Source organism: Macrobrachium rosenbergii, chromosome 24, assembly GCF_040412425.1.
Source record: "Macrobrachium rosenbergii isolate ZJJX-2024 chromosome 24, ASM4041242v1, whole genome shotgun sequence".
In the NCBI taxonomy this organism is placed as follows: Eukaryota; Metazoa; Arthropoda; class Malacostraca; order Decapoda; family Palaemonidae; genus Macrobrachium; species Macrobrachium rosenbergii.
The window spans coordinates 26151290-26179284 of record NC_089764.1 but is presented as its reverse complement, the minus strand read 5'-3'; the positions used below and the strand labels follow the sequence as shown (position 1 = coordinate 26179284).

Genomic DNA, 27995 nt, shown 5'->3' with positions numbered 1-27995 from the left:
CAGCCAGAACAACAACAACACTTATAAGAGAGAGCCGCAGAAGAGGCCATCCATACCTTGGCCGATCCTCTGACGTTGTGAAAGTGAGCTCTCAGCTGATGGAGGGTTTCTTCAAGTAACCAAAACAAAAACAACAATGGCAGAATCGACTTCAGGGGAACAACTACAAAACCTGAAATATTCCATCCATAAATATTCGACGTTTTCCGCTAATTTTGTACCAGAGTAAGTGCTGAGAAAGTGTCAGTGTCATGTGGAATTAAGGCGACGGAACTGTGACGACCCTCATAGGACCCGTCGACGACGACGCTCGCTCACGTCCTTTTTGGGGGGCATTTCTTTCGTTTCTTTCGCCTTATCGGGGCACGCCGTGCCCTTTGGCATGGGGACGGGGCCCTTTGGCACGCGTGTCGTTGATTCCGTGGGCGAAATGGCTTGACTGAAGGGAAATGAACGAATTCTTTTGACGAGTTCCCGACGCAGTTTAGCCTAACCTGTTGTAGGTTGGGCTACGTTTCGTGGGAATCCTCAAACAGGCTACATTACAGTCTAGCCTGGATTACCTAGAGTAGGATTGGTCGGTATAGGATAGAGTGTGGTATCCTAGTAAGGACTGACGAGGTTAGGCTACCTTGAGTTTTAGTGGGGTTAACTATCTTTAGGTCAGGCTACCATACGTTGGAATCCCTATGGTAGGCTGAATTACAGGCTGACATGGTCGTTCTATTAGAGGGTATGGTATCCTAGCAGGCTAAGGACTGACAAGGGTGAGGCTACAGGGAATTTTAGTAGGGCTAACCTAGCCTACATGTGATGACAAGCTAGATAGGCAAGTACTTATATATCAATGTGCTATATATTCTTACAATTACACAGATCCATTAATTATTATTATAGAACTATTCAGAAATGAATAACTTGGCAAGCCTGACATCTGAAATAAGCTAACCTAGCCTAGCCTGTGGATAGGTTTATTCATACAGATTTGGTTAGGCTAAAGGCAGTCCCCGGTTACGACGGGCTTGGCTTATAACTTTCCGAGCTTACAACGCTCTTCAAATGTATTCGTCAAAAATTATTTCCCAGTTTGCAATGCATGTTCCGGGGTTACGACACTGATCGAAAGGAAGAAATATGGCTCCAAAATGGCAGAATGGTAAAAATTTGGAGGTTTATTCGATGAAAAACTCAATAATAATGTAGGTAACGTCGTTTTCAAGACACCCAAAGGATTAAAAGTAAGGTTTTCTTATGATTTCCGACGATTTTTCGGCTTATGACAATTTTCGGCTTACGACACGGCATTGGAACGGAACTCCCGTCGTAAACTGGGGCTGCCTGTGTTCGTACTGTGTTTATAATAACTGTACAATTCTTGATCTTCTCTTATATGTTGGTGAGTCTTCCTGACATGATACAAGTGCCAAATTGCACGCACTAGGTCTGTTACCACTGGTCGCAGCCTGCTCAAATGCAAATAAAAGTTATCTCAACATGGATGCATCTTGACCTAACCTGGTGTAGGGCGCAGCTATTCTGCGGTACTACCTCCATCCCTGTCCCTACCAATGGCTGTAGTATTTGTTATGTGACTGTGCAGCGTTTCAACAAATGTCCTGGAATATTCTTCTTCCATTTATTACTAAGTAGTACTGCCTTCCTAATTTGTGTAATTAGCCCAGTTATGTGCACCAGTGGTGTGATGATGGATCGAGAAGTTTCTTACTAATTTTGCTATGCAATCTATCTCCGTTAATATGTGACAATCTATCTCCGATAATATGTGAAAGGTGTGTTTGTTCGATTGCGCCTGCAGCTGAGAATAAAGTAGCCCAGCTTATTTTTTATTAAGCAATTTATATTCTAGTTTTGACAATACCAAATTATTAAAACTGGTGGAATATGATTTTCCTGACCATTTTTAATATGACTCTTACAAACTGGATATTCATTTTTGTCAAATTCTTGGCTGACGCCCCCATTATCTAATGACAAGAGGGAAACCCTAGTAAGAAACCTTACCTTGAGGGTTAGGTTAGGTCAGAAACCCTAGTAAGAAACCTTACCTTTAGGGTTAGGTTAGGTCAGAAACTCCCTCCCGCCCCTTCCCCCGCTTCAGTCAGGTAGGGCCAGGTGTCCCGTTTACTGGACATAGGGCTGCAGTCCTGTTTTTCACTTGTTTTTGTTCTCCCTCTCCCCACAAAATAGCACAAGGGTGGGGGGATTGTAATGGTTAACCGAGCATTCCTGATGGAACATATTAAATTCATCAGGATCCAATTTAAAATCTATCACTAAAACCAAATTTCTTCTGTTTTAGAGTAAACAGTGTTAATTTAATTATTTACGAGCAAGTTTTACTTATCTTAGAGTAGGCCAGTAGCATATGAAATTAGGTATCTGAGGCTAGATTGATCAGAGCTCGTTTCTGATGTAACGGGGTACTGCATTGACACAGAGTTGTTAGAAATTTTTTTTTTCAGTTATACCAAACAGCATCTGAATGGTACTTTATTACAACTGTGGCAAGACTCCAGCCACTGGACTAATCTTTTTTCTTGTTTTATAACAAAAGTAGTATCCCCACAATGTACAAACCTCTTATTTTACGTATGCTTTTAGGCTACTGCCTGGAATGGAGTGGTGTTAGCTGAGAACTGAATCAGCAGTTGAAGAATTCAGTCTTGAGTCTTCTTCTTTGGTGAGTAACCTTCACTAGAGGAGGCCCCCCCTACTCATGTCTCACATTTGTCATTAACTGCTTCATCTACTCATGATGCAGGTGCATAGTGGCTACCATGTCGTTATTTACGGTCATTTTGCACGTAGTCGTTTATCAGCGGCAGGATATATGGATTACAAGATGACTATCTCCGGTGTACTCATAATTAACTATTAACCCCTTTAAGATTTTTGGAACTCATCACAGCTTGTCTTTGATAAACTCGATTTTCACAGACCGCTTATGGGCTTAGCAATAGCCTATCAGCTTGTGTTCCAAGCTTCTTAAAATATCACCTGGATCACTGTTAGTCATGTTGGTGGTCGCAGACTAAAAGACTGTAATGAAGGTACCTATTTTCCTTGATTGCTCTTCATAAAGATACTTTCTATATCATGATTACTGTGGCATGAAAAAAATAATGAAAATAAACATAAATTGCCATAGTAAATAGTTGAAGTTAGCCAAGAATAGAACTTTCTCCACTTTGTTGTTTAAAAGTATGTATCCTACCTGAGGTATGCTAACTGAGTTAAAGTATACATATTTTTTGCACCATTTGAGATTACAATAAATTACCTATCCAGCGTAACATTGTTTACTGCTGTTTTCCAAAATTATTACACAGCAAAACATAAGGGAAAAGATACAAGTATTTTGTGATTTTGCAAATTATGAACCATAAACCCAAATAGTACTCTCTGGTACTTATCTCAACCTTTTCGGGAGATAGAATTGAATTATTCTCCAGCACCCATCAGATGTCATCCGAATGATTCCATTCCTGGAAACAGTTCTTCATAGAATTTTCTACCGACGACGTCATTGAAAGCTTATGTCATTTGAATCTCTGAGGGCTGTGAAAGAGAGAGAGAGAGACAGACAGACTAATAGGCATTTGGACATGCATCATCCTTGGAATTCTTTAGTGCTATCATCTCAAATTAGTCAGTTTGCTTTATTTGTGTCGTTCACATTTACTCAGTCTGTCCATTACTGTTATTAGATAATGTGTTTTGGCTGACTGAGCACTGAAATTAAATTGTTTTTAGACAGGCTAGCGTGTATTTGGCTCTGTATATCGCTTACAAAACATATATCAGTACTAGAGACTGGCTAGGCATAACTAAGTGAACAGTGTAGTTACAGTTTAGAACATGTATTTTTTCCTTTCTGTGTGATGTCAACAGACCACCTTACTCTACTATTTTGTGATTTTGCAGTATCTCTGATTGAATAATAATTGTTTCTTTACATATACATCAACATTTCACCATACATATATATATATATATATATATATATATATATATATATATATATATATATATATATATATATATATATATATATATATATATATATATATATATATCTTATATACTTTGAAATTATTGGTTCACAAAGTGCCTGTCAAACTGGACTACCTACATCAACACTTCATTGTCAGGAAGAAGTCTGGTAGATGACACTAAGGGGTTTGAAAACTGATGGTTCTTAGGTTTGAAAAGTTTGGTATTTTTTATTCATGAAATTGTGCTGGCACAAGACCATATTATGGAAAATTAAAAATAAAAGCAGCTCAACCAAAAAAGAAAAGACAGTATTATCAAAACAATGCAAGGCACTGAATTGAATGTATTTACGAAAGTTATAGCACAGCATACTATGGCCCTCATTAAGGGCATTGGAAACTAATACCATAAGTGGTAGTGACATGCTGATGCCGTCAACAGAAGAGTGCACCAGTATGTTTAATGGCAGCAACACCAGTACTATCAATGACAGTGGCATGTCAGTGTTTGTAATGACAGTTACCTGTCGATACCACTAACAGGAATGTAATGGACCAATTCCATCAATGGAGGCAAGACTTGTGTTATTGTCAACATGAGAACTCACTGACATTGCCAGTGGGAGTGCAAATCATGAAGATTGTCAGAAGGAGAACAAAGTAATACTGTTAACATGGGCATGACTTACAAGATTTTAGCAGAATCAGTGATGGGGCCACCACTTGCACAGGCCACCAGACTATCTTCTTGTGCAGTTTACATTGAAATAAGTTCGGTGCTGCTCTGTGACACTTTGACAGGAAAAACATTCATAAAGGAAGTTAACAGAACCTGGATACTTCTTCATGACAATTACAGTATTGCAGGCTCGTTGAGTACTGGTGTTGATATAATGAAGAGTAATGTTAATGTAGTTCCTAGGAATTAGGTACAGGATACAGAGTAAAGTCTGAACAGCCCCACGAACATCTAGACAGCCAGTAGCCATACTAAACCGTGCATTAGGAATGCTGCTTGTCTTATAATTTAAGTTAAAGAACAATTGTCTTATCTTGATATATTAGTGTTGTTTAATGAGACCATAGCATCACATTTAGAGACTCATAGGGCTTGCCCAAAGATTTGTTTTTAGATGATTTGAGCAAGGTTAAGTTGAAATAGGACAGCAAGGCAGGAAGAGACAATAAAGTTTAAAAGAAATTGCCAGAAAGTTAGTGCTGTCTACGATGTGCAACAAAATGCAAATTGTAAATGGTACAACTCTATAGGTTATGTTGAAAGATTATAAATTTTATTACCAACTTTATTGTTCCATTTCAGATGAGAATCCTGGTGCCACAATAACTTCCCTACAGAATAGTAATGTGCCATCTGTCCCTCTGCCAATTACTCATTACAGTATGCATTTGGTAACTATTCAGGCCTCCAGATAACAGAGGACACCAGGGTCATAAGAGTAATATATATAGTCATTCTTTCACAAAAATCATATGGTTTCTTAACTTCTGGCGAACAACACCCAGCATTCATGCACCAGATTGGGGTTCATGAAAGATATTTAAAATGTCTGGTTCTCATTACCAACTTTTCCAGCTGGACAAGAATGCCAAAGAGCTGCAAGTACCTCCCACCACAACTGTACATTGCAGGGACACAACTTACAATAATTTTGATGTTCTGTAACTTGTTGCTACTGATACTTATGTGACAGATAATCAGAGTGTGAGTGTGGGTAGGGGGTGTCTTTTAGTAGCAATTACTTGTCTGGAAATGCACTGAATTTTAAGGTATAATTGACAGGGCAGAAAAAAGTGTAACAGGATCGGTTAGTGTGGATAAGAATGCTGGATTGCAGGTGAATAACAATATCCCATTCATAAACAAAGCAAAAATTTAAGGCTGCTATACTAGGCTTTTACTTCACTTATCAAAGACAGTGGCATATACTAAAAGAAGATTCTGAAAAGATGACTAAAATCTGCTAAGGTTCTTCCCATGACTGCTCTAGGAGTAGTAGTCTGAGATCAGAGGGCAGACTGAGATTTCAAAATGAGGTTGCCTGGTCTTTTAATGAAAAGGAGAGAGAAGCAACCTATGAGAGAAATAGCAGATGTGACAGTGGCAAAAAGCCAACCAGCAATGCCTTGGGTGGTGTACTTGAGGATTTGGACCAAGTAGGATTCAGGCAGAAAGTGTACAAGATGGGAGAGAACTCAAAAGATGTCTAACTCGGCACAGTAACAGGAAAAGCTAGCTTGAAACATTTAATAATGATAAATGTGTATTCTCATTAGTAGTCACTGTCAACTATTTAAAAGTTGGCAAGGTGCCTTAATCTAAATGCACACCACAAAATATTCCACTGGTACCTGGTTCTGTCGGCTGTGTTCTGGAAACACAAATAAAAGTATGTAAATTTCCGAGTTGGAAATGTTTGATTCCTTGCTGAAAATGCTGGAAAAACATGGGGATCAGAAACCTGCACTTATAATGAATTTCTCTTTTTGACAGTGTGGTTTCAGTTCAGGATATCTACTGTATTACAGTTTTGATTTGTTGTAAGATTTTTACTTTATTAAGGCTAACAGCGTAATAGTCGTAGATAAGGTACCCCTTTTCTTTTTACTAATGAAGTAATAGTACATTTCTTTTACAGTTCACTCATTTAGTAGTTTCTGTACTTTTTAATTTAATTTTATATCAGATTTTATGCTTTTATGGCTCTTAAGGTCCAGAAATTTCTGTTACCCAAGCTCTGTATGGAAGTTGACAAAACAAGAACTGAGCCTATAAAGCAGTCAGAGGTGTGTACTTTTGGGTAAAATTATTCTGATATAACAACGTTTGCAGCAAAGATTCCTGCTGGGCACCATTATATGTATCTCATTTTGGTAATGGAATATTTAATTGTTTGTTCTGAGTAAATGGTGATATAGCACTTATCGTGTTGGTGACTAAGTGCTCTCTTTTTCAGAAATATTTTAGAAGATAAACCAACTGATCAGTCCTCCAGATGGTCGTCAGATTCCAGTAACCCTCCACAGGTATGTAATAGTAGTAGTATGCAATACAAGCAACTCGGGTCTTACAACTAATGTTGTTTAAATAGACAGTAACATTTTTGTTTTGGACTATCCTGACATCAGTTGAACCCATTTTTAATTTGAGAAACAAATAAAAAACAAGTAGGAGACATCTCCCAAGTATAAATTTCTTGACTTGTTCTATCGTTGCTGTTGTTTTATCCAAGAGTATTGTATAATTATTTCGGCTATAGCAGAATGTTTAGGTGACTTAGAATACAGCTTTGGTTTATTTTAGTCTGCGTAATTATTATCTAATATGGGTAAACAGCACTATAAAGTACCTTGGTTAAAAAAAATTAATAAGCGTATTTATTGAAAACTAGTACAGTAATAACAAAAACTTCATTATTTTCAATTCCATTTGGGCAGCTTTTGTAGAGCAGAGAAAGAACATAAGTATTTGCTCTGTTCACAAGATTGACACGATAAAGAAAATCGTGACAAAATACTTTTGAGTTTGCATTTTACCTGTTAATTTACAGTACTGCTAAACGTACCTTATGTGTTTTTTTAGGCTCAGTAAACTGTATTACCACTGACATCTCTATTTTCAGTATTTAATATTGAAATTAGAACATCCAGCTGTGGTAAAGACGATAACATTTGGAAAATATGAAAAAACCCACGTGTGCAATGTTAAGAAGTTTCGAGTTTATGGTGGTCTATCTGATGATAATATGGTGCTTCTTTTAGAAAGGTTAGTAGAAATGAAGGATATCTCATGTTTGTTTTTAAGAACTTCTCATTATTTTGTACAGTAGATTTATTACTTAGTAGATTGCTGAGGTTTTTCTAGTTGCCTGTAGTGTAATATTTCAAAATGTATTTTTGCCATAGAGGCATTGTCTTTTTTGAGAGGTACTGTATTGTCTTTTTTGTAGGAATATACATTTTCATCTTTAAAGTTTAGATTTTGAAATGTATTTTCTTAAATGTGTACACTGCTCATCTCGCATGGAAAAGCACTGATGCCCATGAAATGCTGCATTGCTAGGAGGAGCTTGTGTGAAGCATTGCTCCATCCTGAATTTACTCCAAGACAGTATAGAGATCAGACATTAAATTACAGAATGCTTATTTTAATGAAGTAACTTCAAGGAGTAGACGTTACTGAAGAGTTTGCAGTCATGTACATGGAACAGGTACTAGCAATGGCCAGTCATGTACAGTATTGACTTATGTAAGTATTTGATGACTTTGGGTTATATTATGAAAATAAAGGAATGAAAAGTATTGTACATCAATATTTTGATCTTGAAAGTGAGAATCAACGATACTGTCAGTCACTTGATATTGATTAGGATACTGAAAGATTATCCATCAACAAAAGTTATTAGTTGATAACTGATGATTAAGCCAATGGCTTCCTTTATGGAGTAGGTTTTCTCATTCAGCAAAAGGGTGAAGGGAGTACTTTACTGTCCTTCAGTTTGGATGCTCCTGTCACTACAGCAATGGCAGCTTAAGGCATAAGTAGATCAAATGTGTTTGTGACCATAAATGATTAATTGTGTCGAGATGCACATCGTTTTTATAATCTTTGGAAAGTACAGTTTCTTCTCTTTTTTTCAGTGGACTGAAGAATGACACTGTTTCTGAAACCCTCGTTTTAAAACATACCGTGTCTGGTCACCAATTTCCTTTACGTTTTGTCAAGATTGTTCCACTTCAGGTATGACTTTTCAGTTTTGTTCAATGAAGATCTTATTTTTTAATTGTCAGATATGAATTTTTAAAACTATAGACACCACTCTACTTACAAGCAAGTTATGTTCCAGATGGCCATTTGAATATTGAATTGTCTGTAAGATGGCTAGAGTGCTCCTCATGCCTGTTTAAGTACAGTATGATATAAAATCAATACAGTACAGTACTGTACGTTTTTTCATCCTAAAACACAATACACTGTACATACAATATTGTATATACAGAATAGGCGTGCAAAACAAAATTTGAACTTGCGAGGGGCAAAGGGGAGTGCTCTGAACACAGTTTGTTTGTATCTCTGAATGTTTGTAAGTTGAATGTTCTTAAGTAGGGTGGTGTCTGTACATTGAGATTTCGTTATTTTAATATGTTGCCTAGGTAAGTTATTTGGTTTTTCTTTATTATTTTTTCTTTTAATGTATTGTTCACCTATGGGAAGTGATGGAGGGGTCTGGTTAAAAATGGCCTTGGGCAGGTCAGTGTGGAGTGGATCCCTTGAATTAGGGTTATAAAAAATAATTATAATTACAAAATGTGAACTTAGAAATTAAAAATGATAGAAAGATATTCACCTATTATTAACTTGTTCAGTATGTATTTTTAGTGTATGTAACTTATGACATCAAGCCCTTTTAACCATCTTGTTTCATGAAACGAATCACTTTAAGATTTGCTATCATCATTGCATGAAGGCTAATTCGGTGATTATTACTATTTGGAATGAATCTTACCTATTGTCAAAGTTTGCTTATATCTTTGCGTGCCATTAGATGTGAAGATATAAGCTAACTAACAGTAGGTTAGTATCCAAATAATTAATTTTATCATGAAAATTATCATATTTTCAACATTTTCATTCTCAGGTCAGCTATATTAATACTTCTGAAGTTTATTAAAATGTAGATATTTGTTAATTTTTTTGAGAAACAACTTTTTGGTCATGAGTTACAAGGGATTACAGTTGAGCTTTTAGTTATCATGCATGTAAATCTTGTTTATTTATTTTGCATATAATTCTTTTCTTGCAGTCTTGGGGCTCAACTTTTAATTTTAGCATCTGGCACGTTTCGCTTGGTGGGTGCGATGACAGGGCTGTAGTTCAAAAGTGTATGAACTGGTATACAACAGTAAGTATAGAATTTTTCATTCTTAAATATACAAAGCCTTTGTTATAATTGTAAGACCGCAATACAGGCAGTCCCTGGTTTACGGCAGTGTTCCGTTCCAGTACGGATTGTAAGCTGAAAATCGTCGTAACCCGAAATATCATCGAAAATCGTAACAAAACCTGATTTTTAATCATTTTGGGTGTCTTGTAAACAACGTAAACTGCATTTTTATCGATTTTTTCACCCAAAAACCTCCAAATTTTTATCATTCTGCCCTTTTTGGAGTCTTATTTCTCCCGTCAGATCGGCGTCATAAACCCGGAACATGCATTGCAACCCGTGAAATAATTTTTGATGAATACATTTGAGCATCTAAGCTTGGAACGTCCTAAGCCGGGGACCCCTGTATTCAGTTCTGTCTCTGCATAACTGTGATGAAAACCCTGATGACCATTTATGTAGAACACAGTTGTGTTCTTACATATTTGCTATTAATTCTAATTTCTCTCCTGTTTCCAGTATAGGGAAAGGGAAGCAATTCGTTTATGTCTAAAGCATTTTCGACAGCACAATTATACAGAAGCTTTCGAATCGCTCGAAAAACGAACTCGGGTTACGTTAGAAGACCCAAGACTAACAAGATTACACGATCTACTAGTATGTCAAGGAGACTTCGATGGCTGTGAGCTCTTAATAGCTGATGCTGCGCAAGGTGTGTTCAGTGTTTTTTTTTGTTTTATGACATGAATGCTCTTCTCTGTGTACAGTACTGTTTGATTCACAGTACTGTGTTGATCTGTAGGATTTCTAGAATTTTACCTTTTAATTATTTGTAAAAACTCTTAATTATTGGTAATGTAATCATAATTACAATTTTCCATAATCTTTTTATTTTAGTACCTTTTTGTAGTCATTTCCCTTCTCTTACACTTTCGTATTTCTTTTTTAAAAAATCAGTAAGCTAGTTATGTCAGACATCATTTTTTTCTAATGTTATTTAGAAATCTAATTGTGTCAATCAAGTAGGTTATAATACTTATAAATTTTTTAAAATTTCTCATTATGCTATTGGTACATGGAAAACACAGGCTTTAAAAAGCTTTCAGATTAACCATCAACATGTTATGTGGAGCAGCTTTATTGCAAATTTAGTAAAGTAAAAATCGTTGAGAATTGTAATTATAGTTTTCTGTAAAAATCTTACACTGGACATTATTTCAGAGGGCTTATTCCAGCAGTACATTAGTCAGCAAGAATATAAACCACAATGGACGCCCATTATTCCTACGCCTTTGGGTTCTGTGAGTGGTCACCAACGACCTGGCATGAGAGGTGGTCATCAAATGTGTATCGACACAAATACTCAGGTGAGGATAATTGCCTTTGTTCACTTTGAATGCGAAACATAGTTTTGGGAACTTAGGTCTAATGCCTTATCTCATATGTTTGAATTGTAGTGTTTTTTTTTTTTTGTAATACTGAATAGGCTAGGTTAATAGATATTGCTCATGAGAGCAGTTATAGTACTAATGTTAATAGAAAAATGTGCTCATGGAATGTTTCTTTCAAAGAGCAAGTATGTCAAATAATATTTTTCGTGCATTCCTTTTTTTTAAGAAAAACTTTTCCAAATTAAATGACTGTAGTGTAAGTAATCTGACTTTTTTTTTTTTCACATATTGACATGCAGTACTGTATTTTGTGTAGCAAGACTTTTCATTATTATCTGTAAAAAAATTTTTAACACCTTTTATAATTTATTGTTTGGCATTTTATGGCAAGAATTATCCAAGTTATACCTGAAATTAAACTCGTTACTTTTTCCTCATCTAGACAATCTACCTCTTTGGTGGATGGGACGGAATGCAAGATCTGAGTGACCTTTGGTCCTACCACATCCCATCTCAGGAGTGGACCTGCATATCTAGAGATACTCATGCAGAGGTTGGTGTCTAAAATTTTTCATGGTGTTATTGTTACTTTATTTAATAGAAAAAATGTTGATTATGCTGAGGCATCCAAGTTTTGTTAATTTCATCAATATTATAATATCTGGAATGAAGTGGTTCATTATAATTATTGTTGATATAAATTTATTTAATGACACCACTTGTCACATCTCTTAAGAGCCTCAAAAGGCCTGTCAATAATTGTCCAAATATGAGAAGTAAATTTTGGAATAAACTGAACTTAGAAGTTGAATAGTTAGATAAGGAAAGATCACAAGATTTATAGTTATGTTTGAAAAATACAGATACTTATGGAAATGAAGTGACAAAAATTAAAAAGTGAAAAAATGGAATTAATATGACATAAAATGCTATATGCACACATAACTGAATTTGGGAAGACTGATCAGTATATTGTACACATTATGTATAGAAACCATGTGATATTAGATGATAGTGAATATCCAGTTCCATAGCTTATAGTCTAGAATCTAACCTGATAGTAAGTTGGAGATAGTCTGTTTGAGTTTTCTTTCTGCAAAACAAAATTTTTTGAGTTTTCTTTCTGCAGAACAAAATTTTTTGGATCATCTATCACTGTTCTGTGAGTAGAGATTGCTAGAGAAAATTTCAGTCATAACTATGTATTCCTTAGGGTGGCCCAACTGCACGTTCCTGTCACAAAATGTGCCTGGATCCAGAGCGCCGCCAGATATTTACCCTTGGGCGATACTTAGATTCAGCTCTTCGAGTTTCGGAAAATCTTAAAGTAAGTGACGTGCTGTGCTGAAGTGTAATGTAAATGAGAACATTAACTTTAATGTTGTGGGCATAGTTTAATTTCCTGGGTAGATGCTGATACTTGTGCAAAGAATGTGGAAAAAATGCATAATTTACTCCAGTACACCTCTTAGAGAAAAGGAAAGTGTTAACAATCTTCTTAATTCTTTTATAGAGTGATTTTTATATGTATGACATGGAGAATAACAAGTGGACGTTAGTTACTGAAGATACTGCATCTATGGGTGGACCAAGGCTCATATTTGACCATCAGATGGTCATGGATGTAGAGAGCCGTATTATTTACGTGTTTGGAGGGCGTGTTTTAACTCCCTCTCGTTGGGAAGGTTGTGTTGGAGGGTAAGTAGAATGTTTTTTTTTGATGCTGTGGTTTTTTCCTGTAAGCAAACATATATTTTTTGTTAGCACATAAAATCTTGATAAGAAATGTCATTGGGCTTTGTGCTGATACCACATAAACTATTGTCTTTCTAAACTGTCATTGATGCATGACCTCTACGAAGGTTGGTGATTCCACTAAATTAGGTTGTGATAGAATCTCACCTCAGGGGGAGCAGCAACCTTATTTCTTCCATTAATCTCCTTTTCTCCACTATGACACTGTTTTCATGACCTACAACAATACTGATTCTGAGCCAGTAGAACTTGTTTTCAAGGCTGCCTCCATAGCTCTATCTTTGTGGTCAGCTAGTCTGGTGACTGGAGGCCCATTATCAGTCTCAGCATTAGTTTCTTATAATGTTGTAATAATTCAGTAAGGTCTCTTCGACATGGAATATCTACACAACCCTACATTAGTCCAAACCTAAGTATAATTAGCATAACATCTATTAAAAGTAAATACCCCCTAGATGCAATACACATCTCAGGATACCATAGATCTTGAAAAGCAATAATGTAAGAGCCTAAATGTAAGGAATGTAACTCTAGGCTGCAGATAGAGCAAAGTGAGCCCATCTTTTAAGTGAGACCAGGTGTTCCTCCTACTAGGGATGTCATTTACTGTTTATTCAGTATTACAACTACTTGGTTTTGCTACCTTAACCCTTGTACATTGGTACTACTTGAGATTTGTATCTGAAGCAAAAAGGGTTATGGTTAAACTACATTGTCTCTCATATTTCACAAAAATTATTGTATTTAAACTGTGTTGTATTTCTTACAGCCTGGGTGTAGACGAAATCCGTAGTGCCAGCTACACGCCAAGTGATGCTATTTTTTCAGGATTGTATTCCTACCATGTTGCCAATAATACTTGGGTGAAATTGAGGGAAGATGTTGCAGGAAACCCTATTGGACCTCAAGACATTAAGTCCCGTATTGGACATTCTATGCTTTTCCATACTGTGAGTGTGAGATGTTGATTTTTACCATTTGATTCTAACTAATAATAAAGATGATTGTTTAAGCATTTTGTATAGTGGATGTTTTCATTTCTGCTACTTGAAGCTAAGGCATTTTAGATTTTAAGGATGTTTAGTACCTTAGGTTATCCTGTCTAGCAAGTGTCATTTGTTTTTATGAAAGACTGGTTTTGCACTGTAGAAAACTTGGAATTGTAAAAGTGCCTGAATCAATTATTTCTCATCTATGTTTTTCCTCATCTTATAAATGTAGTATAAAAGTTCATTTATACCATGTTATTTTTTCAGGGAAATCGTCAGCTGTATATTTTGGCAGGACAAAGGAATAAGGAATATTTAACTGACTTTTTCACCTATAATGTAGACTCGGACACTGTTACATATATTAGTGACGGAACTAGGAAAGATTCTGCATCAGTTCCTTCAGCAGGTTTCACGCAAAAAGCTACTATAGATTCTCAGTTAAATGAAATTCATGTCCTATCTGTAAGTACATCTGAAAAGTGTGCATGAAAGTGAAATGGAGTCAGAAAAATATAAAGTTTTACAGAGAAAACTGGAATTTGAGTTTTGCTCTTTCACTTTTAAAAACGAGAAGAAAAATTTGGGCAATGATGAGTCAATTTCAAACAAAGATAACTTTTATTGATCTTGTGTAAAATTATGCCATCCAAGAGAAACAAGTAATGCACTGTATAATTCAGTGATCTGAGAGGTAAAACTGATAATGTTTTTGATTGAATTACTCCTGTATGAGGGAATATTGTAAGAATTTACATTTAAAATTACCTCAGGAACCAAATGTCAGTTTTTTCAAATATTCCTCCCTTGGCATATATATCCTTGGCCTTTGCATGTTAGGGTGTACATATTAGTCATTATCATAAATGTTGTCACATCAGCTTTTCCCATTAAGGAGTTATGTATAAAGTGAAATGGCTCTCTTTCAGCCTGAACTCCAATCAGGTCTATGTTCCATCTGTCCCCTTTCTCTATGATTTCCTGGGCCTACCTAGAGGTTTTTCCTGCTGCTTTCATATCAGTTGCTTTTCTGACTAACTGTTCCTCACCCTTTCACACCACTTGTCTAAACTGCCCCAGTCTTTTGAGATCCCAGGATTTTTCCAGCCCTTGATACCACATCTCTTCATTAACTCCTCATTTGTACTTTGGGAGTGAATTTTAACATTCTTTGCTCACTTTTTCAAAATCTCCATTTCCTTGTCATTGTCCATTTGTGCTGCGTAAAGTACGGGCATTATGCACCCGCTGTAAATATTTGCTCACCCTAATAGTGGGGCATTTGTATTTATCGGTAGTCTAGCTCTCTCTCCATGTCATCCATGTTTCAGCTGCTCTCTTTCTTAATGTTCTCTTAACTCCTGCTTTACAGTCAATTGTTTTCCAAATGTAACAGAAATACTTTACCTCTTTAAAGACCTGAGTTCTCCACTCCCCTCTTTTCTCTGCTTGCTCATGTAATGCATTTCGGGCGTAAAAAAATATAGCATGCTTTATAACCCTGAGCACTTTTTTACATTTAGTGCACAGCACAGAGTTCACTCTCACACCCTTGCAACAACCACATGGTCACTTTCCCGATTGCACTTTTTTCATTTGCTTCCTTCCCAGTCACCACAAGCTTTGTTTTGCTTACTTTTTCAGCCTTCTCATCTCTAAACCACTCTTCCACCTTTCAAACATTCCCACCTAACACTAGGTCATCTGCACCTGCACAAAGAATTTTTAGGAGCCTACTTTCCTGCACTCCTTTGTAGGGTTTTATATATATGATAATTAAAAGGAACTATTTTGAAAGGTTATTTATTAAATAGAATGGGATTTTTATTTGTGTCATATTTAATACTTTGAGATTCCTGTTATATTGTGCAGATATCACTCCTAATGATACCATCAGTGAAATACAAAAAATTAGTTATGTTTTATAATCAGTTCTAAGTAGTAGATCATGAAAGTCTTTCTTATTTTTCTTTTGCAATAAAAACATGAATTGCAGTGATTTACAGTATTTATCATTGGAAGAAATTTACTGTTCCAAAAAAGTTTGATGTTTCTTTTACTTACTTTAAATATTTACTTACAAAAAGTAAATATGTCTTTTGTCAGGTAAATGTATTTGAAAGTAAAGTAAGTCAGCTTATAGAATGGAAACCGAAAACGGCATTATATGATCAGAAATACAGTTGACAATGAAAGAAAATGATTTCTTAGCTCATAAGTGACAAGCCAGAAATTAGATGGGTGTTTCAGACCCCCAGGAATCTCAAAGGGTAAAGTAGATAATGATAGTTTCATCACAACTCAATCATTCATATATGCCCACATTTGTGATTTTTGATGTCACAGATAATGGAGTCTTCTTGTCTAACAAGCAGAAGAGCAATAACAGGATGCTTCATATGCCACTTGGAGCCTCAGATATCCATCAGTCACTTGCCTTGCTTTTAGTTGTTTTTGTAGCTTTTAACGACTGAGCAAAAATCATGGTAGTGTTGCCCAAGTCAGTGAAAACTTCATTTTCCAATCATGACTTACTGCTGTCAGGGTTGCAACTGTGCTAGGGAGAGTGACTGGGACAGAAACCAAGGCACTGACACCAGTTGAGGCAGCGATTTAAATTAAAACTATTACTATGACCCTTTGCCCATATAGAATGACAGCAGCAGCAATTACACAGTTTCTCAGCATCAGTAACAGTATCTGCACTGGTGCTCCACCTACAGGATATGACATTGACTTGCTAGATGAATGGATCCAAGAAGTTTTTTTGTATTTCTTACTGACTGAGACCATCTGGCTGAAAAATTAAAGTACCAACAGTATCTGGATTGAATGTCTCACATCTGCTCAAGACCATGACTACTTGTCTACTGACAGCCAGGACTGAGACTGACAACCTTCCTCTTCTTACTGGGAGGTTCGTAAGAGTGGACATGATGATGAAACTTTTAAAGAAGAGCAACTCAACCACTGGCTTTCACACAGCATGATGTGACTCCCCCCAGAATCAAGTTCACAACAAACACACTTTTACAGGGAAGGGCACAGTCACTGTCTGAGAAGAGGTTGCCTCAAGTTTTCTCTTTCTTGTCAGTGTGGAGGGAAACTCCTCTTCCATGATCTCCAAGGAGTCTTTGAAGAGGAACAAGACAAGGTGTTTACTCCTGTTGGGATTAGTGTTGTGCTTGCAACCCTTGGTAGGAAACTCACTATTCTCTTGGCAGTAACCCTGAAAATTCTGACTTCTACGTTTAAGAGGCAAGATCAACTAAGTTTGTTTTTTCTTGAAAAAGTGGATAAAAATGAACCCAAAACAGTCATGACCATGAAGGATGAAGCCTCCATCTTTTACGGACTGGTCTTGGTGTGAAGCATCTTCAAACTGGATAAGCATTTTTTATCTGCTCCTGGCCAGCATAACGTTGGATATCTTCATGGATATTTGGGAAATGAAGGCAGAATTTTAGCATGAGATTTGATAGATCCTTTACAGGTGGACCACATCTCATCTGTGACTAGGATATGTATAAGCAGGCTTCACCCTCAGTTACCATCTCAGCAGTGGAGATCAACTGGATTGAGTAGTTCCTGTATTTGTGACCATGGCTGACTGGTAGGAATGAATTCTATAAGCAGCCATATAGCTGCTTTCTGACCATGGCTGACTGGTAGGCATGAATTCTATAAGCAGCCATATAGCCACTTTCTGAGGGGATGAGGTCACTGGGGGGCAGTGTAGAGGAAAATCCCCATAAGGAAGAAATTGCTTCATCAATGACACTTTTATGTTTGGAGATTCCTTCAGTCTCAAAGTTTCACTAGAAGCAACCAAAACCATTGCCAGACCTTGGAGAGCTTCAACCATTGACCTGCATTTCATCAAGTGAAGCTAATTGTGAAACTGGTTCTCTGAAATGGTCATTAATACTCTCAATTTCAGTATCTCCACAATAGCATTGCTTTTTCTTCAGTAAAGTAAGAAATTGTACAATTCATTAAGGATACAGGTACAGGGCTGCGAATTGCAAATCTTAAGCGGTGTGAACTTGATATTGGTTTTTCAGCAAATCCTGAAATGCTCATCCAGGCTATCAAGGTTCTGAGTGGTTGTCGTGGTTGTCCAAACCATCTAACTGAATTTTTTCCTAGTTTTAAGATCTCAACAAGCCTCTAAGCTGAAAGTAATTTTACTTTTGGCATTTGCATCTTCAGTGCAGGTCAGCAAGTTCACTCTTTCTAGTACAGTCATACCTTCAAAGGGCTGGAGTTCAATAGGTTTGTCTTGTGCATCTGACTTCGTGGTAAATGCTCAAACTCCTGGCAGGCACAGTTAACCCCAGCATCATTTGCCATCCCTTGTCTCACATCCATTGTCAGTAATGAAGATGACTTTTTGTGCGCAGTAGGAGACATTGTCTATCATTACCTGAGGAGGACTTAGTGATTCAATAAATGACACCTCTAATTTTCTTCTTATAGGGAGGTTCAAGGAATGTTACTTTAAGAACACGAAGTCGTACTGGTTCAGGCAAGTCATTCTTAGAGTTTATGGCAATGTGACATGATGAAGCAGCTTTGATTACTATTTTAATGCAAGTTTGTGGAGGTGTGAATCTACTTTTGTCAAATTTTACTTTACTGGAAGTAACGTACAAATAGATGATCACTTATTCCTTGAAACTGTTGATAGCAGCATGCCAATTTTTAAGAATGAGAGGCACTAAAGGGAATCATTTTTTCTGATCTTTCTAATTCTCTCTTCTCTTACTTATTTGTAAATGGCATCCTGATAGCTTTCCCTTTGGGGTTACTGCAGTCTAACTCCTTCATCTCACATTGATACTTAGACAGAGCCTTATTTTTACTCCCCGAGGGCTTGTCCTTATTCATAGTTACCAAAGACTAGAGTTTCTAGCTTGTCGTAGTTTGAAAGTGCTCCCCTTGATCCTGCAAGTCATGATTACCATTCTCAAGCATCTGGCAGCTTGGACCTCCCACCTAAGTGAGGCAACCGTGCTACTATCTCTCTTCTGTCTTTTAGACAAAATACTGTGGAATCTGGGACATCTGAAAACCACAAATGTTAGAATTTATGAGTTATGGGTTTGTAAAAAAAAAAAAAGATAAAAAATTCAATTTTTTGTGAAATCCCATGTTAGTCAATATAGAATTACTATTTATATGCCTTTTATGAGTAGCTATTCTATGTTTTTAGTATTTATTGTAGAATTTATATAACATTTATCTCCTTTATTTCCAGGGTTTAAGTAAAGACAAAGACAAAAGGGCAGAAAATGTTCGAAATTCGTTTTGGGTTTATGACATAAATCAAAATAAATGGTAAGAATATAACACTTGAGTGCAGCATTACATTTGATGTAGACCCCAAGAAGACTAATTTGAATTTTTATTTTTTCTTACAAGGATACAAACCTTCGTCTTTTATACGGACTTTACCTACAGTTGGTGTGGTTGTTGAAGCTTGGTAACAAGATATTCAATGGTGGCAGGTAGGTGACTGGGAAGATGTCATCCATTCACTTGTCAGGAACCCAGTCACCTTAGCAACTTATTTACTGTATAAAATTGTTATAAGTCTACAGACTTACTACTTCATAACCATTAATTTGGTTCATATAGAATACTAACTCATCTTTACAGCAAGATTTGGGTTGATAGAGAAATATTTTCAGTTTGGGAAGGGCCATACTTCTTTAAGGTCATATATTAGAGATGCATTATCAGTAAGGGAAGAGTCTCATGCTTTCTTCTTTGGTACTTTCCAGAAGTGTGCTTGGGTTCTGTTTATTCCCTACTGCTCTCTCCTTTTCAGTCTTTGGAATGCTGAAGAATGTTGTGGAGGATGGGGTTAATCTTCTTGATATTTTCTTTCAGGGTTTTCCCAAAATATTCTCTTCTTTAGCAACTGTTCTTCAGTTGGTTCCTGTTAGTACTGACTTCTCATGAGAAGTCAGTAGTAACAGGGACCAGTTCTCTTGAGGAAGTGATTACTTGTCTCCATTTGTGTTGTTGTTAGAGGACTCTTCCACCCTAGCCTTCTTGTTAATTTTCTTCCAGACTATTTTAGGTAGAAGAGGCAATGTTTCATTATCACTGAATTTCAAATGAGATACCTCCTGACATTACTCAGCTGCTTTGACTCAACTTCAGTCAGTTTGACCTTCCCCTGGTAGTGGCTATCCATCCCTTAGTCTCTCCTTATTAGCTTTGTTCAGCTGCCTTCTTCATAGGAAGATTTGCATATCATTCTTTTCATCACAGGATGGATGTAGAACAACTGGAACTTTACTTCCTACTCTGCTGTCAGGTCACGCTGCTTACCAGTCCTTTGTAAGTACTGTAACAGTCAACTGGAAGGAGAGTTTGGCACCTACCCTTCTAAAGATGTCTTTTTAGCAATCCATGAGGTCTCTTTGTCTCTTCTAATGAAGGGAGGACCTACTTGTTTTATATGTCACAGGGGCTGGAGTTGCAACTACCATCCAGGATGAACTTTAGTTACGTTCAAGGCACATGCCAGATCTACTGGCTTCCTTCCTCACTTCTATAAGAGGACATCTGTAGGAGAGACCCCCTGGATGCTACGTTTCTTTCCTCCTCTTTGTGCCCCTTCTACCTGTACAGAGCCCAAACCATGTTCATGCTGGTTTGTCGGATGCAGGCAAGCTGCACAATCAAGCACCTATCTGAAAACTTAGGTCTAACAATATGTTTTCTCTGTCCTTTATCAAAAAAGGGGAAGAGGTGGTCAGAGGTTATCATATCTGTGGATAAGGTACTTGTGCCTAATGACCACTATCAGCCTCTCACATTGGATGCCAGGCTCATTCGGAGGTTACAGGAGTTAGCCTTACTCTGCTAAATACCCTTAGTTAGGAAGTTTGCATATACAAGTGGTTACAGACCATTCCTTCAGTGTCTTGCCTTTGGCACAGACTGGTTGGGATATGATAGAAGGTATTACAATCATGTTGAAATTCGTTCAGAACAGCGTCAGCCTCGCTTATTATAGACAAAACCTCCCACCTAAGCAGTGAGTTTCCATATAAAAAAATGAAGGTATGTATCCTTGTAGGAACAGATTGCAAATTCCTAGATATACAGACTTGAAGTCTTTTATGATTATCACACCACTAATCGATTCCACCATTTGTCCCTGTTGGCAAAGGAAAAAATTACTGGGTTACCGACAGGTGAGTGGGGTGTTACCAAACTTCAATGGCTGAACCATCTGTCTCCGAAGGTTATCCATATAAAAGAAGAAGGGTTGTGTATCCAGGAAGAATGTAAATTTTCTTGAATATGCAATGTTTTTTCTGTTGTGAAATGTTTGCATTAGTGAATTTGCAAACTTGTTATTACTGTATACACTAATTGTAATAGATGTGAATAAAAATTTGAAAATGCAGATTTTTGTTTCTCGTATTTAAAAGTTCATGAAGATTCTCTAATAACTGAAAATAACTATTAACACTACCAACCGATATGGAATTTTTGCATAACTTTCAAGATTCAGTTATAAAAAGATAATTATACTAAACCACCAATGACATTGAAAAAATATTTTACTTATTAATCAACCCTTAAGTGTTTGTTAATATATTTTGGAAAATTATATCACATATTTAAGTCATCTCTCTTTCCAAAGGTCTTGTATTTTCCGTAACGAACAAGCTGAAGACTCATACTGGAGTAGGGTGCAGAACATGGAACCTTGTCCAAGATTTGCCCATCAACTAGTGTATGATGAAACGAAAAAGGTAATGATGATTCTTTGAGCTTTTAGGAGTTCATTCATAACTGTTCAGATGGTTACAGATCCTCTTTATTTTAGGTATGTCTCATTCAGGCAGGCAACCCTACTGTTGAATGTCTGTTTAGAACAAGTGAGAGTTCATTCATCTTGCTTGTGTAACCCCGTTTTGTACATAAATGTCAGATATTTGTATCCAAGAAGTAAACATTTTTATTATATTGCCTTGGACATATCTTTATTATATTGTCTTAGATTTATTTGAAAAAAAACATACAAGTTATTATGATTTATTCAGTAAATGTGCACACTAAATTTATCTCAGATTATGAGTTACTTTTCAAACTATTTATTTCTCCAGATAAATGGGCAGAATTCACAGGTATTGTTGTAAAGTTTTGTAGTTGTTGATCATCAGAGTTTACTATGATGACAATAATTTTCACCCTTGGAAATTTAATAAGATTTTTGTATGGTAAGATGAAGGCTATCACTGAAAGGTATGTTTTTAGTTGCCAGTTCTTGATATATTTTGTAAAATCAGCTCTCACTGTCAGAGAACTGAGCAGGCTCTGGAAAACACTTTATAACAGTTAATATTTTAACCAGAGAACTTGTGGAATTTTAATCTGTATTTGTTAGTTAGTTATAAATGATTTGTTTAACCAGACATCATCATACATTAACATAATTTAACTTGACCAGTGAGTCACATTCTAGGCTCCTAGGCTTGCCTAAGAGATTTTCCCATAAGCAAAGGGTGAAAATTGAAGTAATGCTTAGAGAAGTAGGATAGCTAGGTGGAAAAAGACATGAAGGAATGGATAGAATGTTAGAGGCACAAATTAATTCTGTGGAGGGGTTGTTGGTTGTAGTGCAATACACCACTAACTTTGCCCTCCACAGCACATTGTAGTCGCTGGGAATAAGAGTTCTTTGCAACATTCCTTGGGGCACAGTTGTATTTCTCTTTACCTTTTACTTTCAGTCCTTATCCGTTGGTGGGTTTACAGTCATCTAGCTGTCCAAGTTCTTTGAGGGACTAATGGGTTATTCAGCACTTAGTAATACAATTTTATTTTAGGTTTTGATTTGAAACGGATGTTATCATTGTGGTATTCCTTTGGTTATATGGTATATGTTGTGTTTTATATTTCAGGTACATTACCTGTTTGGAGGCAACCCAGGGAAAGCATCTCTTCCTAAGATGCGGTTAGATGACTTTTGGTCATTACGACTTTGTAGGCCTACAGCAGAGCAGCTTTTACACACCTGCATTCTGCTTATCCGAAAGCATAGGTAGATACAGTTTCAACATTCATCCGTTTTAAAGATTTTGGTTTTTTTGGTAGGTCAGTTGGTCACAGCCATTTTCTATGGCCTGACAGAATTTCTTTAGGGATATTCCTAAGACGTGTTCATTGCTGTTTAAAGTAGGTACAGTTGCTTAAAGCATATTTCACTGTTATTATTATATTGTTGAATTACAGTTACTGCATGTGAGGACTGAAATATGTTATGTGCTGCCATTTCAAAGAAAAGGCAAAATTTCTTTTACTGACAAATCTTTTTCGTTTAAGGTTTAGCGAGCTGGCTCGTGACGATTCAGTTTCTGCCTTGAAGTACCTGCAAACGCAACTGCATAATGCGGTAGACCACTCTGATCCAGTACAAGTCCAAGAGTTCCAAGCACTTGCCTCAACGCTTTTCCAGCCACCAGAGGAACCAACTGGTTTACAAGCAGTTCATTGTGAGGAAGGAGAAAATTCAAAATTAAAGGGAAACCACCTGGGATGGCATCACAACAGTCGAACGTTGTTATTTGATAAATTGACACAGTTTTTCCCAGAACATATGACTCAACCCAGAGGCAATCTAGTGGATCTCATACCTTATTGAATTTGGTAAAGGTATTGTCGAGTTGCTGAACTTGATCTGGATTTGAATGGCAGCTTTTTCAAGATCAGAATGAGAACAGCCATTAAGTCCTCGTTTTTTAATATGCAATGGAATATTCCCCTTCTTACCCCCCTCCCCCCCTCTTGCTCTCTCTCTCACTCTCCTTTCTTTCAAATGTTTACATTGAATTTACCTAACTAGCCTTGTTTTTGCTATTTTTTGTTAGTTGCATAATATTGTAACGTATCGGAAGAACTATTTGACAATTGCTATTGATTGGCTGTAGTTCATTAAAGTACTGTATTTGAAATAAGACAAATTATGTGATAAGTTTAATTCACTTCTGTTGGGACAAAAATAGTTTAATTAATGTCACTCAGTAGTTAAAAAACAATAATGACTTAATAATGCAAGGAATTTAATATACAATTGGTATCTGTAAAGTGACTGAACTTTGTTGCCTTTTACCTTATTCTAAAGTGCAAATGAATGTGGCAGATAGAGTGGTGTACATCACGTCAAAAGCTTATTCGTGCGTTTTTTGTATAAATCACGTTTCACAGCATTAATTGGTAGGCTTTCAAAGCAAAAACTCTGCAATAGATTCATTTCTTCCAAATTACAAGCTGTAATTTTTTTTTTACCAAAGATTCCACAGTATTGTATGTAAATTATGATTTATGGGAAATCTTTCTTTTTTCCATCTTTCCCCCAACCACTTGAGTCCATGTATTTTTATATGGAAATATGGATTATCATTTTTTCCATGTTGATTACTTTTGACATATGTCAACAATTTCTCCTTTGGTTTATTCACACTGTATGTTTATATTTTAATAAAGTTTGTTGAGTCATTCATTCTTTCATTTACTGCATCAGGGTAAAGCGGTTGGATAGAGCTCGGGTGACCTGCCTTTTATCGATAGCAAAAAGACTGGATGTTGCACTGTTATCACTACATACTGCAGTATATTAATACGACCACTATGTCACTTATCAAAACGCTCAAGGCTTGCCGGGAGGGTTTGTTTTTAAATGAGTTCAATCTTTCATTATGACAGCTTATTGAAATCTGGTGTCATCATGTAAACACAAGAGTACAGCAAGCTGGAGGGAAGCCGACCACACAACAGACTTGTTGCTGCTAATTTTGTATGTCAAATATAAAGAAAGGTGGCACCAAAACATTGGTCTGTTCATTAAATATTGCACATTTGTTCCTACAAGGATACAAACCTTTGCGTTTCATAGGTGGAGTTCTCCTGATGCACTGGGTAACTCCATTTATGAAGAGCTATGATTTGTATACCTAGGAAAAATACAAATTACTTTAGAATTTAGTTTTTTACTGTATTCATGTTAACCTTATATAGATAAACTGAAGCAAGAAGGATTTGTCTCCCAAATTTTGATACATCTCTCAAATTGCTTATTAGAACTGAAAAGATAAATATAACTGTTAAAAGAAGATGAAAGTTATGTGCAAGCAAGTACAGTACCTCAAGACCCTACCAGAACAATTCGGCAACTTCCTTATTAACAGATGCAGTCTCTCCAGTAGCTTTTATATTCTTCAGATTACACCTATTTCTGAACCCAAGCAACCACCCAGTACCAGCTGTGAACGAATTGATGTCCCCTCAATTGTTTTATTATTTTTTTTTGACATCAATGCTTAGGGCCTTTTGCCGTATCACGATGCTCTCAGCGAACGGCCTTTTCCAATTTATATGCCGAGTACTGTTAACATCAATTTTGTAGACAGTGGAGCAACAAAAAAAAGAAGCATAAAATTTGTATTTATAGGCTATTTTAACACTTCTTGAATCGAAGACTCATTCTAGCCATAAAGCTTAGCCACCTCCACATTTGATTTTTGCTTTTTGTGCTTTTTTTTTAATCATATCAAGAAGTTTTATTTTCTCACTTTGGAGCTTGTATTACGGAAAATTAAGGGCCTTCTACTGAGAAGACACTGATAGGCATAATTCAAACTTAGGAAATGAATTTAAACAATGAGAATGCTAGAGGCAGACTGGATGTATCTGCGGGGAAGTGGGCAAATGTGGGTTAGGGAAACAAGGGAGTATTTATGATATGGGGCACAGTGTAATCTTGCAGTTATAATCTCACAATCTGTACTCACATGTCGGGCAGACTGAAAGTTAAGAAACTGCTCTCAACAAATTAGCTTTTTAACTAAATGTTCACCCATCGCTTCTCTATGCAAGGATAAAAGGTCTATGCAGAGATAAAAGGAAGAAGAGATAAAAATTGGTGCTTTGGTCAAGGGGAGAATATAGAGGACTAAAAGTTGGTTTAAAGCGTGTATAATTCAGTTTTTGGAGGAAGGAAAGAGACCAAGGAAGTGCAGACTACATGAAATGAAAGGGATAGACTTAGGAATAGTCTGTATATGAAGTAAATTATAGACTTCACGTAAGACAGGCAACCTAGCAATGTGTGTAGGGTAGATGACATTCTACATATTGAAAGTGTACAGCAGAGTATGAAATTTTAAAATACTTTTCTGTTAGCCTTTGTTGATTACAGGAAGGCATTTGACTGTGCCCACAGACCGATAATATGAGAGGTCTTGCGTAACCATCGTAAACTATCCACGTACGAAGTCGATGCAATGTTTATGTTGATAGAAGGTTGCCAAGTGAATTTGCAGTAAATAGTGGGGTGCTTCATGGTAATGTTAAGTCACCTTTTATGTTTACCCTTTTCACGGATTTTATAATGAAAAAAATGTTTCACATAAAGAGATGTAAAAGGTTGGATGAGCAAACTGATTTCCAAGTAAAAATAAACTGTAGATACTTAAAAAAGAATTGTGAAGGTTCTCTGCTGAATAATTATGATTATCACTGAAGGCTGAAAATTTGGTGGAAATGGAAGAACGAATTAATTGGCTTAGTTTAATGATGTGAAAAAGTCTTTCGAAAATATTTAAACTATAACCCTGAAAATTAGGAATCCAAGAAGTTATGAGCTTATGGTTGGTGTGTCACGTACAAGGGGGAAAAAAAGTCACTTGCATTTTTACTCACTTGTAATTTAATATCAGTTATAAAATTCTTATTACTTTGGATATCTCCGTGAGCTGAAACATTCTCCTTTAAACATTCGTAGAATAATCTCTCTCTCTCTCTCTCTCTCTCTCTCTCTCTCTCTTATCGTTGTGTTCCTATTTAAATCATTTCCCTTTTGTACTTTACTCAATTATTTTCTATGTTCACACACACACACACACACACACACACAATTCCACACACACACACACACACACACATATATATATATATATATATATATATATATATATATATATATATATATATATATATATATATATATATATATATATATATATATATGTGTGTGTGTGTGTGTGTGTGAGCATTTATTATTTTGTACTGGGGCCTTTCACTCCTAGTGTGAATATTCTTGTTTATTATATATATATATATATATATATATATATATATATATATATATATATATATATATTATATATATATATATATATATATATATATATATATATATATATATATATATATATATATATATATATATATATATATATATATATATATATATATATATATATATATATATATATATATATATATATATTTATATATATATATACACACACATATATATATACATACAGACATACATACATTATATACATATACATATGCATACACACAACTCGCTTGCATCTTATTCGTTAACCCCATTAACATTGCCTATCAATATTTATAAATATTCCCCAGGAATATACGAAAAATAAGTCTTTAAATAAACGAAAAACACAATTCCTCAAAATAGCACTGTACCCTCTGGAAAGAACACGGGACCCCCTACAAGAGGGGACCTCACGCCCCAAATTAGGAGCCCATTTTCTTCAAGCTGCAACCTCTCAACAACCCAGCAACTGGGACAAAAAAAAAAAATGGGAAGGAAAAAGAAAAAAACCGGGAAAAAACTTTGCAAGAAGAGAAAGGAACGTGGGAATCAATACCAATCAAGTCTTTTCAACTATATTTTTCCCCCCAACCCTCCCAGACTATATAGTCTGGGACAAGTCGTATATGCACTACGGAAACTGGAGACGTTGTAAAATCAATGTCAAGATAGATAGCACGTGTGCGCGTGCGGAGAGCTCTCTCTCTCTAGCGCTCTCTCCCCTCTCTTTCCTCTCTTTCCTCACCCCCCTCCCCACCCAGTCCTCTCTCTCTCTTCCCTCCATC

General features: G+C 36.2%; 1 protein-coding gene across 2 annotated transcripts; it reads left to right on the top strand.

The window, feature by feature from the left end:
• Nucleotides 1–5: 5 nt before the first annotated feature.
• Nucleotides 6–24581, top strand: muskelin (muskelin 1). Of its 2 annotated transcripts, XM_067126306.1 has the most exons (17): nucleotides 6–225; nucleotides 2623–2701; nucleotides 6992–7061; nucleotides 7658–7800; nucleotides 8676–8775; nucleotides 9839–9937; nucleotides 10439–10631; nucleotides 11141–11286; nucleotides 11753–11863; nucleotides 12524–12637; nucleotides 12824–13008; nucleotides 13835–14015; nucleotides 14322–14519; nucleotides 19315–19394; nucleotides 21724–21835; nucleotides 22988–23127; nucleotides 23409–24581. In XM_067126306.1, exons 4-17 carry the CDS (start codon nucleotides 7781–7783, stop codon nucleotides 23725–23727), a joined length of 1998 nt encoding a protein of 665 aa, XP_066982407.1. In that variant the 5' UTR covers nucleotides 6–225; nucleotides 2623–2701; nucleotides 6992–7061; nucleotides 7658–7780; the 3' UTR covers nucleotides 23728–24581. The 2 variants fall into 2 exon arrangements, with proteins under 2 accessions (XP_066982407.1, XP_066982406.1); XM_067126305.1 differs by lacking the exon at nucleotides 2623–2701 and having other exon boundaries at nucleotides 8–225.
• Nucleotides 24582–27995: the final 3414 nt, after the last annotated feature.